The following is a 16934-nucleotide window of genomic DNA, read 5'->3' as shown; positions in this document are numbered from 1 at the left end:
TTTTTATTTGATTTACAAATCAATTGGTAATTTATTACATACTTAAATAACTACAGATGGTTTAATGGATACGCCATCTATAGAGATTTAATGCCTATAATTGTGGGTTCATTATGTTTGACAAAATCTTTTTGACTTTTTTTGAAGATCATCGACTTGCCAAACTGAGCACACGTGTAGATGTATCAGCATCATATATACATAGATCTACGTTGTGGGTTCACTTCTTAGTACCTATCTAATGCTAACACACATAATCAAAGTGTTGGAAGAACAATTTCTTTAGAATTACTTATTAGATGATCATAAAGCCAAAGAAACTATTTTAGCATTAGCATTATGTATCTTTTTGCTAATTAAAATGGGTACCAAAACACCAAGAAACTAAAAAATGAGGACATGAAAAATATACTTCAATCACTTCAAAAGAAAAATAAAAAATTAATCTTATAGCGTTTTAGAGGATTCAGACTCTTCAGCAACCAGTGATAGTGTACACACCAATACTGACCTAAAAACACATAAATGTATGTATTGATGATACTTGTTCGGAATGTGGAGTCAGTTCAAAAAAAAGACGAACAAATCTAAATAATTCCCTCTATCACGAAATTAAAATTATTTTCGATTTAGTTTGGTCAAACATAACATTTAAAAAATATTTTAGACTGTAATACCCACTTCTCAGTTCCAAAGTATACAATAATGGGCCTTCAGTTTGACCGGCGCAGAGTAGAAAAGAACAGCACTATGCCAGAAAAGGAAGAAGACAACTCTCGGCCAAACTCTTAACCCGTGAGGAGCGTATAATCTGTACAGTACTGCACGGAAAAATTGACCATTTTATCCACTACAATTGTATTGCTTAAATGTGCTGTTATTGGTACCATTTACTACTGAAAATATCAACGAGATGTTTATTTATGTTTGAAGACATATTAAAGGCTTTAACGCTTGTTTTCGACTTGCACTACTATTAATGATTGAACAACACTTTTGGCACATCGCTAGATAAAGTAACTAAAGTATACATACGTTAACTTCAAAATTGGAACAAAAAGCGTCTAGCAGAGATTACCAATATCGAATGCGCATGTATATTTACATTACAATTGCTTCCTAATTTCTGTTTATTTCCTTTGACTAATGCACCTTTTAAAGGTCAAGTTATAGTTAGGTTAGTTTTGTAATTCGTTTATTGCGGATATTTTCAAAACATCCGGAATTGCCTGTGACCTGATCTTAACAAATTGCTAGTTTGCAATATATGATTTGACAGACTCTAATGTAATTAATAAATGTATAATCGTTCGGAAGTTTGAACATCATATGTTGGCTTTGAGCTCTAATGGTTAGAAGACTGGCCTTACTTCATTTTTGAAAACATTGTTAGTATAGGCTAGGATTAGACAATTCAAATGCTCTAAACATCTAGAAGTTCGTAGAGATAAAACTTTCTACAAATCTGATTAGAATTTTAATAAACATATAATACAAGACTAATCAGTTCTCTATCTCACTTTAGAGAATGTACAAAAATTTTGTTACAATAGCTCATTTCTGGTTAAAATTTTTAATAAATATATGTACATAATATTTGAAAAGATTTAACAGAATGTACAATATTCTACCTAAAACAGTAGACAAAATTTTTTATTTCTTTTAGCTTATAACTATTATTAAATTAATTTCAAGTCGTAACATTTTCATCAGATTCTGTTCGAATTTCAGCGTGTGCAAAAGGATCTTCGTTAACAGTTCCATCATTTTTCTTAATAATACCCCACTTTTCAGCTGCTTTTAGGGCTTTTTCAATTGCAGGTTTGACATTCTTTATACCATCTTCTTCCAATTTAAGCAAAGCCATCAAAATTTCCATAATATCAGTAGCTATAATTTTTTCAGCAACTTCTTGAGAAGATTCCATCATGTTCCTTATTATGGATACTCCCCTATACCTCACGTTATTATTGGTGTTCGCTAAAAGAGCACGTAAGCTGTCCAACCATCCACCGCATTCGAACATTTTCTTGCAACATTTTTCGCTGTTTCCTGTTAATATTGCAATAGCACCTGAGGCTGCAAGAACGGTTTCAAGATCTTCCTCTTGACATAGAAGAATGAGGTATTTTAGCTTATCGTTTTCGCCTTCAAACATTTTCTGAACATCTGGAGACATACAAAGGTTGGTAGTCACTTGAGTTGCTGCACGTTTTAACATTTCGTGGTCTTCGTAAATATAATGGTCAATTTTAGAGATGCCTTCTTCCTTGATTATTCTTTGACGAGCTGGTTCGCTTACTTGGGCTATGTTACATAGAGCCATAAGAGCTTCGAAATTCTCAAGACCACTGAAGTCGGTATTCAAAAGATATATTAACGGTCTAATAACTTCAAGAGTTCTTTGGCCAGGAAATGCTACTTCTGGGTTCATTGTAATACCTATACGGGCCAAGGCTTGGGCGGCGTGACGTTTACCTTTTTCTGTACCTTTAAGAGCCAGACTCATTAACACTTTTACTCCTCCTTGTTGCACAACAATCCCTCTTAATTCCTGTTCGCTGCAGAGAGAATTGAAAACCCTGGATATCAGTTCTCGCGAATTTGGGCTTTCGGTTTTTGAAAGAGCGACAAGTGCTGAAGTAACATTTTCCTTTCCCAGAATTAGAATACGTTTAGAAACGAAATCTGGATCATCAAGTTCATGTTCTTCGGGAATGTGTTGCTTGGCAAACTTGGCTAGTTCTATCATTTCTGGAATGACTTCTTGCTTTTCATATGCATTACACAAATTAACCAACGTTGTTATGACACCAAAGAGAACAGAATGATCACCACGTTTCCCCAGTTCTATCAGAGCCTGAAGAGAAGCTCGATCTTCGATTAGCTTTTCTTTAACTTCGGCATTCAGTGTGAGATAGGCAAGACCTTCTGCTGCCCACTTTTTCAAATCCCAGTTTTCTCCGGGATGCAACAGGAACCTTCTACATGCTTCAGCTAATTTAATAGTTGATCCTTCAGCCAATGGTTTCGCTGATGCATCAGTTCCACTACTGCTTCCTAGTTTGCAAAGACCTACTAGAGCTCTGACACGGACACCATCGTTCTTTGATTTATACAACTTCTTCAAAATGTCCATTCCCTTACTAATTATTGCTTTGGCTTTATCAGCCTTATTGGCTGCTGCAATCAGACACTCGCAAGCAACCCTTTGTTGAAGTTCATCTTCAGTGTTTGCCATCACCAAAATCATTTCCAAAATACCTTCTTTACCCACTATACTGTTGCCTATATCAAGAGTTCCTCTTAGAAGGACGGTGAGAGCTACTGCAACCCTAACTTTCGATTCAATATCAGGGGTAAGGAGTTTGTCTTTGATAAAGTCTTCTATTTTCTGAACGAATTTTTGTCTAGCTTCGTCGTAATACATATTTTCATAAATACGAGAGAGACACACCGACACAATAGATGCAGTGTTTGAAGTTATGTTCATAGAACTCTCGTACTTATACTCTTCTAATTCACTTGCTACCTCCATTAATTTTTGAATCCCTCCGATTTCCATAAAGCGTTCTGCCCAATTTAAAGCCGAATAATGAACATTTTTAGCCAGAAGTTCGATAAGAGCGTCACGAGCCAATCCCGTAATAGTTCTATTATTCAGAGAGTACACCAAACACGAGAGTAACATGTCTATTTGAAATTTGTTTTGTTCACAAAGTTCTTTATTCGGTTTAGTGTCTGCTTTGTTATCCATGCCTGAAAATGAATTCAGCACTATCTGCATACAATACTGGGCTGCATTAACCTGTTTTTCATCACTACTGTCCAAAATTTCTAAAAACCACGGCAAGCCAACATCTTTTAGCACAGTTTTTGTTTGTTCCGCAGAATGTCGACACAGTTCACCGATTATTCGTATTCCATTAAGGTAAATGTCGCGATTCTTTTCTACTTTTAGAAGTTGTTTGATTTTCTGGATAACACCAGCTTTTATTATCATTTCAGAACCGATCCTCTCACGTGCCAGCACCAACAAGTTGCTCATCGCTGTTTCACGTTTTTCTTTGTCAGCACATATGTCGAAAGCAATTTTAGACATACTTTCAACTTTTGTAACTGTTTGAGCATTTTCTCTAGCACGTTCCTGGACAATTTTGAATAATCGCTCCAATGTAGGCTGGATAGCTTTATTGTTTGGTTCTTGATTTAAAGCTTCACGAGCGTCTCTGTATGCTTCTTCAAATCTCCCCAGATTTTCTAATGCTTGGCTTCTTCTGAATAAAGTCTTAGGATCGGTTGGTATGATTTCCAATGACCTATTGCAATCGTTCAAGGCTTCTTCATATTTTTCTTGCTTCAAATAAGCAGCTGCACGGTTTTTGTAAAAAATAGCAAGGTTCCTTTCGTCCTTTTCTGCCAACTTGATTGCTTTAGTGTAATACAAAATTGCACTTTCCCAGTCACTGTTTTTGAAGGCTTCGTTTCCTTTCTCTTTTAACTGTTGAGCCTCTTCTGTATTAATTAGAACCATCTTCAAACTTAAACACTGTCAACTTTATAAAATAGATTAAATAAAATATTAGGTAGTGCGAACTTGTTCTGCTACTGTTCACAATCACTTCGTTTTTTATACTGATTTGAACTTGTAACCGACTACTCTTATAAATAATGTTAAGGAACTTTCTAGGTATTTCTAGATCAAATAAATTTAGATAATTTAATTTTAGTTCTCCAAATAAGCAAGTAAATATTTCTTTGGCAAACCTCCAGTTATTATTTTTAGGTTACATTACACAGGTTCATTGCAATGGAAGTTTCTCAATTACCAGGTTATTAAAAGTATTTTCAAGTTTGTGTCTTACACCATAAATCTGGCAAAATAACATGCTAAAATCATCAAAAATATCATCAAAATGTTTTGTAGTTAGACGTTTCAATTATTTAAAAAAAATGTACGACAAAAATTAAATATTAAAAATTAAGATATTTGGAATCATAATAAGCAACGTTGGGCACTGTAAACACTATCTGTCATCGTTAAAAAACGTTAAAAAACAATGGTTTTCAAAATTTAAAAGTTAATAATTTTTTTTTAATCAATAAATATTCAAATCATAAATCAGGAAAAAAAATGATAATTAGTTTATCTTTAAAGCTGATACGTAGTCTTTTAATAAAATATTTGTTTAGAATTGTGTATGTACGTGATGTAACCTAAACTAAATATTTGTTAACGACTTGACAAAATACCTGCAAATCTGCATGTAGTATGTAGTAAAACGCCAGCTTGGAATTAATATATTTCTAGTATGCTACACCAAAAATTAGCCAAAAACATTATCAGCGAATTGTACCAGTATGAAGACATCTTTAATCATCACGTTGAGACGATTCTGAAATCTCGACTTTTACTGGATGAAGATGCGACTTTACTATTAAGTTATTGGGATGATAGAAGCACTTTAAGAGAAGCTAAATGTACTAATAAGTGGGACGTTATTGCAGGATGTCTGGCAGTAGCGGGTATTATAAGTTCAATTAAATTGCGGATGTATTTTCTCTCGTTGTTAAGTGTTCCCTTTATAAGTAATATGTGGCTTAAAGGATATAGATGCTTAAATCATTATAAAATCAAAAGAGATTTCGAAGCTTTAGTGAAATGCTTAAGTAGCATGCATCAACTGAACAAAACAGCAGTTGATTACTTTTATCAACGTGATGTAGTGTTAGTAAATTACCAGTTCTCAAGTTCTGGAAATTTTATGAATTATTTTTACTGTATTCTGTTGAAGACTTTGGAAGAAATTAAAAAGAATATTTTACTAATAAATAAAACAATACCAGTTGCAGAGCCATATAATATGTATGTGGTAAATTGGGATTTGGAACAATTCAAATTGAATGATTTTAATGATTACAAGAAGACATTACTGCAATTGGAAAAAATGAGTGATTTTTATGTGTTAATGGTCTCAAATTTTCTTAGCTGCATTGGTTTAAGTCTGTGTGTAAACTTATGGCAATGTCCTACATGCAATTTTAGAATTATATTTAAAAAAGTTGTGCCTTCTACATTAAAAAATTTAGAAAACTCAGTTAATGAACTGGTTCGACAATTTAGTCAATTACGCTACACTCTTACAGATAAAAATGACACTGAAAACATGGAAATCAGAGCATTAGATAGCAAGAAGTATGTTGCTTTATATAAACCTCTAGAGGGTTTTCTATCCCATTTACAGATAACATTTGATATGGCAAAACTATTAGAAAACAATTTAAAGTCAAATCAAAATGATATTGCTGCTAATTCCAATATAGTCACAGCTGTATGTAACCAATTTAATGTTTGCAATGAGAATTTGCATTCTTTTGTCCAAAACTATGAAATAATTGTTAAGCGATCACTTAGACCAGCCCTGAAAGAAAACAATTCTCCAAGTGAAAGTAACGAAGAATTAAATGATATGAAAGCTGAGACAAAGATAAATAAAAATCAAGACGATTCTATAGAAAACTTGGAAGATGAGGAGTATAATTTGTATGTAGGTTATTCAGACGATGAAGAGGACGATTTTAGAACATCAGTTGATTATGTGGATCAAATGCCTATTGAGTATTTGGAGTTAATGTTAACAGAACTGAAAAGGAAACTTGATGAACGGAAAAAATTAAAAGAGAAACGTTTAAATCCTCTACAAGATGGTAAAGATGTGGGACCTAATGTTGGTTGTAATCTGCAAAATTTCGATGTAAATTCATATTCAGAAATATCTTCCATTGAAAGCCAATCAAACTGTAAAATGGATAAAAATGAAGTTGCTGTTTCTGATGTACTTTTGCCACTGGCAACTCCTCCACCACCTCCATTGCCCCAAAAAGTTAATAATTTAAAAGATAATGCACAAATAGTTACAACAGCTAATGATACTCAACAACCAGGATTCTTGAATGATATTAAACTTCTTGCTCAACAATTGAATAGAAAAGAAGACACCTTCGGATTTGGAAGTGATTTGTCAGATTCTGATAATGATAACTAAAACAATATAATACTACATAGTAACATAGCTACTTCAACCTTGTTTTCATGTTGCATTAAAAGTTTCTCACACTTTTTTCTCTTTTTTATTTTAGCGTTTCAAAATTTCTGTTCTGATTTCTGATTAATAGAAACAAACATATTTTGCCCTTTTTAGAGTTTCATACCTACTTCAAAAAAAAAAACAATAGATATTTGTCCATTGATCTTCAAAGACAATGTGATGGAGATGCTTCTACTTAAAAAGTTAAATTCATAAGTAGTTTTTAGAAATAAAGCAAAGATTTTCACAATACTATTCATTCTGAAACAGTATTACAATAATATTATTGTGAAAATGTTTAATAACTTCAATTGAATCAAAAGAAGTTCTGTGAAACAACTAAATAAACCATTAAAATCCGGTTTACATAAAAACTAAAAAGCGCTTTTATGTGGAATTGCAGGTTTTAGTGATTTATCTTAAATTTATAAACATTAAATTTAATTAAAAGATCGAATTGTATCATAGGCTTAGTTTTGGTATATAGGATGTTTACTTTTAATCATATGCTTTAAAGTTGCCGATTTTTATATATGTGGATTGGAACAAAGTGGACGGAGTTAAATATTTGTACAATTGGTTGCATATACATGTATCACAAAAATAAAATCTGAAAATTTAAGTACCATATGGCTGTATGCTATCATGCATGATGCTATCCATTATCGGCAGTCACACATAGTATACTTTTCAAAATTCCCAACTGTTTCTATGTTATTAATTAATTTGAACAATACCTGTATTTTGCTGAAATGTCTGTCAGCTGATCTGAAGATGACAGCACTGTTTTGATTATTATTTTGTATTGCCAGAATAATTTGTTTGTGTAGTCATTCGACTTAAAAATAAATACGTCTTATTTAATATTAAGTTTTACCCTACACCATCAACATGGTGAGAACAAACTTCTATTTTATAAATATTGTATTTTATATTTTATTCAATTAAAATTGTTTAACAATTAAGTTAACCTATAAAATAAAACAACAATTTTTTGTTACTAGATTTTGTAAATTATTGTTAACATTTGATGAATTTTTTTAATTAGTTTCAGTTTGGGTTTAATATGTTTCCTGAAATTCCACGCCCCTTTAATACCACCTATAGGTGCTACTCGGTGGCCATGTTACCAGGAAATGAAAGACAAGATGTTGAAAAAGGTGGAAAAAGTAAGCAAATATTTTAATTGATTGTATAAAGTATATTTTTATATTATTTAATATTGTATTTCAGTTATAATGCCTCCATCTGCATTGGAACAATTAACACGATTGAATATTAATTATCCAATGCTTTTTAAAATTACTAATAAGAAAACTAACCGTATATCACACTGTGGTGTTTTGGAATTTGTTGCTGATGAAGGGAAAGTTTATTTGCCATTTTGGGTATGTTTCTTTAAATTAGTGTTAATAGTTTACATACATTTAAGGATTTTTAACAGATGATGCACAATTTAGTACTAGAAGAAGGTGACCAGTTACAAATAGAGAGTGTTTCATTGCCTGTAGGCAGTTTTGCAAAATTCCAGCCTCTATCTCCTGACTTTTTGGACATAACAAACCCTAAAGCAGTGCTAGAAAATTGCCTAAGGACATTTGCCTGCCTAACAACAGGGGATGTTATTGCTGTTCAGTACAACCAGAAAGTTTACGAGTTGTGTGTATTGGAAACAAAACCTGGCAATGCTATAAGTATCATCGAATGTGATATGAATGTATGTTAAAAGATTTGTAGTTGTGTTCGTTTGCTTTTTACTACGATTCGCACTTGCGCATCTTTGAAAATTCAAATGTACGCGACAAGGACGCATGTGCATAACTAATTTTTGAAAATGCGGATACACGAATCAGACTAGCAAACAAGCTACATTACAAGGAATAATAAATAAATTTGGTTTGTAGGTTGAATTTGCACCTCCAGTAGGATATAAAGAACCTCAAAAGGAACAGGACACAGAAGAAATGACAATAGATCCTGCAGATTTAATGCCTGAACCTTCAGGTTTTGTAGCTTTTCGAGGACAAGGGAATCGACTTGATGGAAAGAGGCGTAAAGATGCTTCAAGTTCTGAAACTGATCAGCGTAAAGTCCAGTACGTCAGAGGGATTCCAGATTATGATTATGAAATTGGGACATTAAGATTTTTTAGACACCTTCAAAAATCATCTAGCTCTAAACCAGAAGAGGAAACTTATCCTGATTTTAAAGCTTTTAGTGGAACCGGATTTAGTTTAAAAAATAAACGATGAACAGCTTGGTGCTCACATATGACTATTTTTCAGTAAATCAGTTTTTGTTAATCTATCATATTAACTTATTAATAACTACTTAATTGTTTAATGATTCTGTCTATATTTAATTTTCAATAAAACGAGTTATGAACACTTGGGTAATTTGTCTTTTCCAGGCATTAATACCTATTCATATATTTAAAAAAAATGTGAATTGTTTTAAAAAATCTGTGTTTGATGTAATAAATAGTTGTTAGTTTTTAGAGAACAATATTCTACTTCTGGTTCATTAATTTATCAACAGAAAAATAAAAAAATTGGTCTGAGCACGCTTTGGTCGGTGCTAATACGACTAACTTCCCATTAGATAATACAGTTATTATTGATTCCGTAACTTCATTGTTGTGATTAGATTAGAACGTATTTTAATTAAATTGTTTGTAATTAATTCGTTTTTTTTTTATAAAAAAAAAACGGCTTGACCGATTTCGTTCAAATTTCTTTCAGATCTTCATTATGATAATATCTTTCGAAAAAATTTTGGTTGAGGGCGATATCTCAATCCGTTCTTGAGATATCGAAAACGAAAAAAATGCTGACATACGAACGTACGTACATACGTACGTACGTACGTACGTACATACACACATCATCAAAAAAATTGGCTAGCATGCTACTAATATGTTAAAACGTGGAAATATAATGAAAATTCCGATTTCACTTTTCGACCCAATTACAATAACTTCCTAATGGGAAGTTAATAACTGGCACCTTTCGAGGTTTCTAACCTTAAATACCAAAAATATAATTTATGACCTTTTTGTTAGCATTATGCGAAATAACAGGACAAAATAACCCAGACAGTAGTGTTCTCCATTTAATTTTCGATAGTTGAATATCTAAGAATTTATCCCAAATATTTTAACTTTAAAATCCGAATTATGCTAATATTGCTTATGACTTGCTTGCTTTAGAGAATAATATATATCTAGATTTTAAAATTTTAGCATACGTGCTAAAAAAAGTGGTATTCGAGTTGGATCTTAAAGAGTAGGTACATCCCAAAATATTACTCTTTTTCTTATTCTTTCTTCAACTCTCCATAGTGGCCTGAAAATCTACAGATTTCTCGAAAAACGGCACTACACGGCGGATTTAATAGAAAAAAAGGCATGTAGTGGACAACCATTTTCGATATATTTTCGTGCGTTTTAGAAAATACTACAAACGGCACAGTGAACGCCATCTGTAGCACGATGCTACATTTTAGGATTACGTATTTTTCAGGTCCACTTGTGTAGATATCTACTTGCTGAAAACGAATCCCGGCGTAGCCAACCTCAACGTGAAGGGCACGTTAGCTTAATCAAATAAAATAATTCGAAGTGGTCTGTATTACGTAATCCTAAAATGTAGCATCGTGCTACAGATGGCGTTCACTGTGTCGTTTGTAGTATTTTCTGAAACTTGCATTATTATTTATTTATCAATTCACCACTATGAACACTTTGTCACGTTTCTCCTTCATCGCTTTGTATCGTCTCGAACTTTCTGACTCGTACTCCTCACTCGATCTCGCGACAACTATTTCTGGAGACTTCACATTTTTTAGATTTTAAACCATTCCATCGGACTGTGAATGTAATGGCGTAGTCCCCGTTTCTAGTAATGTCCATTAGTTCAGTGATGTTCTTGAACAAAGCTTATTCGAAGATCCTGCTATGGTCGGAATTCAATTCCAATGGTATTCCATATCCATATTCCATATCGGTCATTGATAATTTTCTCAGCAACGGTCAGTGCTTCCTGGTTCGATATCGCATATGCTTCAGGTCACTTGCTAAAGTAATCCGTCACCACCAAGACGTATCGGTTACCAGAGTCCGTTACTGGGAATGGTCCTGCAACGTCGACTGTGATTCTCTTAAATGGCGTTCCCACATTTAAGTGCTGCATTTGTCCACGACTCCTTGCTTTCGATCCTTTGCTGACGGCGCATATCAGGCATTTTGATTCACCAGTCTTCCACATCGCTTCTACTTCGTGGCCAATAAAATCGCTCGCGTGTACCTTCTCTAGAATCTTAGTAACGCCGAAATGTACTTCGCCATGGATTGCTTCAAAGTTTTCTGAATTTTTTTTCTTAGTACCATTGGGGCGTGACTCCATTTGAACTTTCACACATACTTTTATTCAAATTAAGTCCACTGCGCCCAAAAGTTTTCGTTGTTTGATTTAGGTGACTTATATCTGCCCACGATGGTCGTGAGGTTCCGGCTTCTTTCCATCTCATTATTGGGCCAATGTTTTTGTCTTCTTCTGATCTTCAACTAATGCCTCATCTTCCCAGGATCCCTCAGGCTGAAAGATGATTAGATTACAACAGATCGATGTCAACTCTTCCTTCATCACCGCAGATGAACAATGTTTCTAGTTTTTCACGAATGGTCTCCGGAATAGTACATCTGCGTTGCCGTGTTGTTTGCCTGAGCGATGCTCGTTGTCAAACTCATATTCTTGAAGTAGTTGTGCAATATGTCCTTCTTGGGTTCTTGAATTGTAGTAGCCATTTTAGGGAGGCGTGATCCGTTCTTAAGAGGAACTTTGGTCCATTCAGGAATCTGTGAAAATGTGGGGGGGGGGTTTAACGACACTCAGTAAGTAGCTCTCGAAGTGTGACACAATAATTTCGTTCTGATTCCGAGAGTGTTTTACTAAAGTAACTAATGACTATTTCCTATCCACCTTATACTCGGGATGACACACCACCAAGTCTCACATTACTAGCGTTGGCATCAACGATGAAGGGTTAACTGAACTGTGGGTACGTCAAGATTGGGGCTTCAGATGTTCAAATGTTTTTTGGCGTTCAGGTCTGTCTTGGTATGGGCCAATTTCGTATGGCATCCGTTTTATCGGGGTCGGTTATAATTCCTTCTGATGTTATAACATGGCCTAAGTATCTCACATCTCTTCTAAACATGATGCATTTCTTGGAACTTGGCTTTAATCTTGCGGCTGAGAATTTCTTGAAAACTTCATTCTCCATGGATTGGTGAAGTCTTTCCGGTAGCTGTAGTCAAAATCAGTCTTCTGGCGAAAGGCGAATTTGCCATTCCGATACCATATAAGGGCGAAAGATAGATGCCCCTGCATCGATAACCAATTTAACATTGTGCTGATTTATAGAGCCTTCAATAAATAATGAGTTAGCACCGTCCAGTCTTGAAATGATGACTTCTTCGGGGGCTTCGTGAGGGTGAGTCATCTTGCGCCTCATAAAGTTGGCTGATCTTAATTAACCGATTGTCGTGGTTTAGTTGAGGGGCACACTCGACTTATGTGACCTATTTTTCCGTAAATCACATCAAATCAAACACTTTTGTTTCCATCCTAGCAGTGGCTATCTTGATATTGATTGCACATTCCCTAGTGAGCGACATGACACCTTCTATTGTAATTGCTTGATCGTCGGTTTCTATTTGTCGCGCTCGTACATGACCCTTGGAGGCTTGTTTCGCCGCTTCAAATTCTAGGGCGTGTGACACTGTTTCATCTGGAGTCTTGTAGGGTGCTAATATCAGGACTTGTTGTAGTGCGGCGTCCCTGACTCCATTGATAAATGTTTGTACCGCCAGTTGGTCTATGAATTCTTGAGAGGTAGGCTAGTCTCAAACAATAAAAAAAAGAAAGAGGGCGTACATAGGATTTGCAGAGGAAAGCGCAGGGTCGAGTCGCCTTTAATAAAAATAAGTCACTTCTATGCTCTCCAACGGTTAATTTAGAAATTCGAAAAAGGTTGTTAAAGGTGTATATTTGGAGCACGGTGCTGTATGGCTGCGAAACATGGACAGAAGCGTTTGAAATGTGCTGTAATAGGCGAATTATGAAGATACCGTGGATAGAAAAGGTTAGAAATGAAGGGGTATTAGAAAAAGTAGGAGAGCAGAGGACTCTATAGAGGTCAATAAGAAATAGACGAGATAGGTTAGTAGGACACCTTCTCAGGTATGAAGGTGTAGTCAGAGAGTGAAAGTCAGGGTCAGAGACATATTACAGGCAGAAACGGGAGTTAGGAGGGGCAGAGGTAGACCTAGATTAGATGACTGTTCGCAAATAAGTAGTTAAGGAGGTGGGTTGTTCTAGTTTTAGGAAAATGCGAAGATAGGAAAGAGTGGAGGAGGGGGTCCAATTAGTCTTAGGAGGATGAGGCCAATCTCACGAGACGCTCCACATCGGACGCAATTTGTTGCAGAGTCTCGTTACTTCTTTGGTTGCGTATGTAGATGTTTATTGCAGTATCTCATTTCTAGGCGGTTGACAAGAAGGTGGAAGTCATATTGTTGGGACTCGGGCATTCCTTGGAGTATATCCAGCGCCTCTCCTCGTAAAGAAATTATTAGTACTGTTGCTTTCTCTGAATCAGTCCATAAATTTGCCTCTGCCGCTGTTCCAAACTGCTTCAGATAAACACATCACGAGATTTTTCCATCAAAAGTTGGAAATTTAATTTTTGATGGTTTTGTACCGGAATCTTTAGTTTTTGTAGTAGAGGATAGACTTAGCCTTTCAATTTCTTCTCTCACTTCTTTTCTTATTGCTTCTATGTTCTTGTCCATTATGATTTTCCTTTCTTCTATCTCCTTTTCCATCGTGATTTCCCTTTCTTCTATTTTCTTTTCCATTTCATTTCTAATATCACTTATCTTGTCCTCCATTCTTATATTCATTGCTTCCTGTACTGCTTTCATTTCCTTTTTCATTTCTTCTTGTCCCATTTTCATTTCTTCTTACCCCAACCTCATTTCTTCTTGGCCTTGTTCTATTTTTTGTGTCATTTCTGCCATCATTGCCATTAATGGCTTTGTTTGTTCCTCCAGTTTGCTTTGGTACTTCTGGTTGTAACTTACCTGAAATATTTCGATGTCTTATATAAACTTCAATAACGTCGTATTTGTTCTCTTTTCTTTAAGAGGTTTCCAACGATATGTGACTTGTTAGGATTTTCTTGCAGTCACCGATGAAATTCATCAACGATGTCCGATTCTATCTTCTCACTTCGAGAGCTTTCTAACTTTGTATCACTTTTTAGGATATCTCTTAGCCAATGGTAACTTCCAGAAAATTGGCCGATGAACGCTCTCTTTAATCCTCTTCAGTCTCCTTCTACCCTACACCTGACACCAAATGTCGCGCATTTAAACATATTTTCGAACGATTACTACTTTTATTTAACTATTTTTAGTCTAATTAACATTTCTATTATTGTCACTGCTCGCTCCTTCTTCTTCCCTTTATACCGCTCTGAACTCTCTGACTCGTACTCCTCACTCGATCTCGTGATAACTGTTTATAGAAACTGCACGTTTTCTATAAATTTCCAGTATATACCGCCTAGAATCCTGTCCTTCTTTGCTACTATGTATGTTGGGTTGTCTAAATATATGTGACAATATTTTAAAACCCTGACGTACTGAGACAAGCCTGATCGCGAGCTCTGAGGTCGTACAAATTCGGCTTCACAAATTACGTGAAAAATAACCACCTTCACCTATGTATGGATACTAGACTACCTACAGGGATATCACACTTCACACTTGCCTATGGTCGTTATACTTTTGCTTTTGCTTTCGCAATGAGGGTGGTTCTAACGAATGACGTGTCTATCTTCGTGATGGAAACTATTAATAAATATGTCATCGTACAGGTAGAAATCCATATTTCCGGAACCGCTCACGTAGTATCATCACATAAGCACCAGACCGGCCTCCTACGCGGACACTTATTGATACGAAAATTAAAATAAGAGTGCGACGGATTAACAAGAAGTTTTCCATCACAATTGTAGTTGGTTAGACGAGGTAGGCTAACTTTTGGACCACTTGGTTTAAAATACTGACCTCTTGGATTTAACTACTGTCATGTATATTTAAATATTTAAAAAAGGGGCCAGTTCCTTCACATTTAAATATTGACATTTTTTAAATTTAAATAGATAATACTCATAAAAATCGATTAAAATACTGAATCGGATTCCCCGGATCCAATGCTTTTATCGGATTAAGTTAAGAATGTAAATTTCTTGAATAAAGTGTAGGGAAGTGATCCTACAGGAGCTTCCGGATTATTCTGAAGTACGAAACCATAAGAGAAGTGCACCACAGTTAAAATTGTGAAATATTAAATGTTTAAATACTTTTACTAATATTTTATTTCTAAAATTTTTGTTATCTGCAACTCCGTAGGCAATATGAATCAACGATGCTCATTTCTGGTATATTGTTTAATCAATTCGACACATACTTTTTGGATGTTCTTTGCATCTTTGTATGCCAGTGTTTATGAAAGGAGAAAGGGAAATTGACTCAAACATCTACAAAAAAGTTTAAAAATTCCTTAATCTCAATTAATTTTATTTAACACTGATTAATCACAAGACTACACAATTGTATGTACTAGGACAGTTTTACATGAATGTAAGAAATTAGAAATTATAAATGAAACAAATTACAGTAGCCATAATAGTTATTACACTTGTTCGTAAACTATTTCCAGATGATGTACCATATTTTATTTCGTCCAACCATCTCGCTATTGTTGTCCGAATTGTGAGTTTTGTTTGTCTGATTTGTTCGGAATCACTATTTGATGCAGATCTGAGATCGGCACAGTGAGAAGAACCTGAATTTAAAAAAAAAAACATTGAAGTTAGTCAAGCAGCCTTTTTGATGTCTTTGTCACTTATTCTTTAAGGAATTGTTTCACGTTTCCAATTTGTTCAAAGATATAGATATAGAGTATACATAAGGAAAGAGTGATTGAAAAGTCTACACAACCAGGATCCATAGAAGAAACAATGACAAAATTACATTAAACTACAAAAAGCAAAAAACTAAACATTCTAGAAAATATTAAGATGTCAGCCGCAATCGCCGACGAAACGTTTGGATCTATTAGTTCATTTAGACCACGGCCCTTCAGCACTAATTATACTTCAACTATGGACTCCGGCCAAAAAACCTATATACTTATAAAAAATACAAATACCAAATTGCCTGATCGTTTCATGTCATTAATAAAACGTTAAATCTTTGACAGATGTAAGACACTCTAAAGCTAGCACATAGACATAGAGAATGGACATGAAATTGACCATTCCCCAGAAAGAGGGAGACAATCATTCGGCTAATATCAGTCTCTTTCTCTCTTTATTTACCTCATTTTACCGCTTGTAACACTGTGATATACTAGGGTCAATTGAAAAGTCCCCGGCCTGACACATAGATGGCGGCACCAGAACTAAATCTGTGGGGATTACACTCATACAAGTAAACACACACATAACCTCAGTACACTCTACAACTACCTCTTTGCTCCATGACGACACAGCGCTCCGTACGGAGACTCGTGAAGTCAGGGATCTCAGGTTGGTAACAATGAATGTCACCAGCTTGGTGATTCATATTAGTTTTATTCATCGACTGTTTAGTCAGTAAGATTTTGTACTGCTTCGAACATTGATCAACCTCCTGTATTAATATTAATAAATTGTTATTGTTATTCACATTCACGCTCATTTAATTATATGTGCGAGTTATACCGAACCCCCACA

General features: G+C 34.8%; 4 protein-coding genes across 4 annotated transcripts in view; 2 read left to right on the top strand and 2 right to left on the bottom strand.

Annotated features, from left to right (window-relative positions):
• Positions 1-1204: 1204 nt before the first annotated feature.
• Positions 1205-4792, bottom strand: LOC108732364 (protein unc-45 homolog B). The gene has a single exon (XM_018463129.1). It carries the CDS (start codon positions 4532-4534, stop codon positions 1691-1693), a length of 2844 nt encoding a protein of 947 aa, XP_018318631.1. The 5' UTR covers positions 4535-4792; the 3' UTR covers positions 1205-1690.
• Positions 4793-5068: 276 nt separating this feature from the next.
• Positions 5069-7122, top strand: LOC108732362. Its single transcript, XM_018463127.1, has one exon. It carries the CDS (start codon positions 5313-5315, stop codon positions 7044-7046), a length of 1734 nt encoding a protein of 577 aa, XP_018318629.1. The 5' UTR covers positions 5069-5312; the 3' UTR covers positions 7047-7122.
• A 639-nt stretch (positions 7123-7761) lies between these two features.
• On the top strand, positions 7762-9475 carry LOC108732363 (ubiquitin fusion degradation protein 1 homolog). Its single transcript, XM_018463128.2, has 5 exons — positions 7762-7982; positions 8137-8257; positions 8322-8476; positions 8533-8805; positions 8993-9475. Exons 1-5 carry the CDS (start codon positions 7980-7982, stop codon positions 9338-9340), a joined length of 900 nt encoding a protein of 299 aa, XP_018318630.1. The 5' UTR covers positions 7762-7979; the 3' UTR covers positions 9341-9475.
• Positions 9476-15746: 6271 nt separating this feature from the next.
• The window catches only part of LOC112904282 (putative serine protease K12H4.7), a 28105-nt gene continuing 26917 nt past the window's right edge, over positions 15747-16934 (bottom strand). Inside the window, exon 10 of the mRNA XM_025973925.1 lies at positions 15747-15792. The gene's annotated coding sequence lies outside the window, so the exon portion shown is untranslated. The remainder of the gene's footprint in view (positions 15793-16934) is intronic.

Source organism: Agrilus planipennis, unplaced genomic scaffold (assembly GCF_000699045.2).
Source record: "Agrilus planipennis isolate EAB-ADULT unplaced genomic scaffold, Apla_2.0 scaffold30, whole genome shotgun sequence".
Classification (NCBI taxonomy): Eukaryota; Metazoa; Arthropoda; class Insecta; order Coleoptera; family Buprestidae; genus Agrilus; species Agrilus planipennis.
This window is presented reverse-complemented; position numbering and strand designations above follow the sequence as displayed.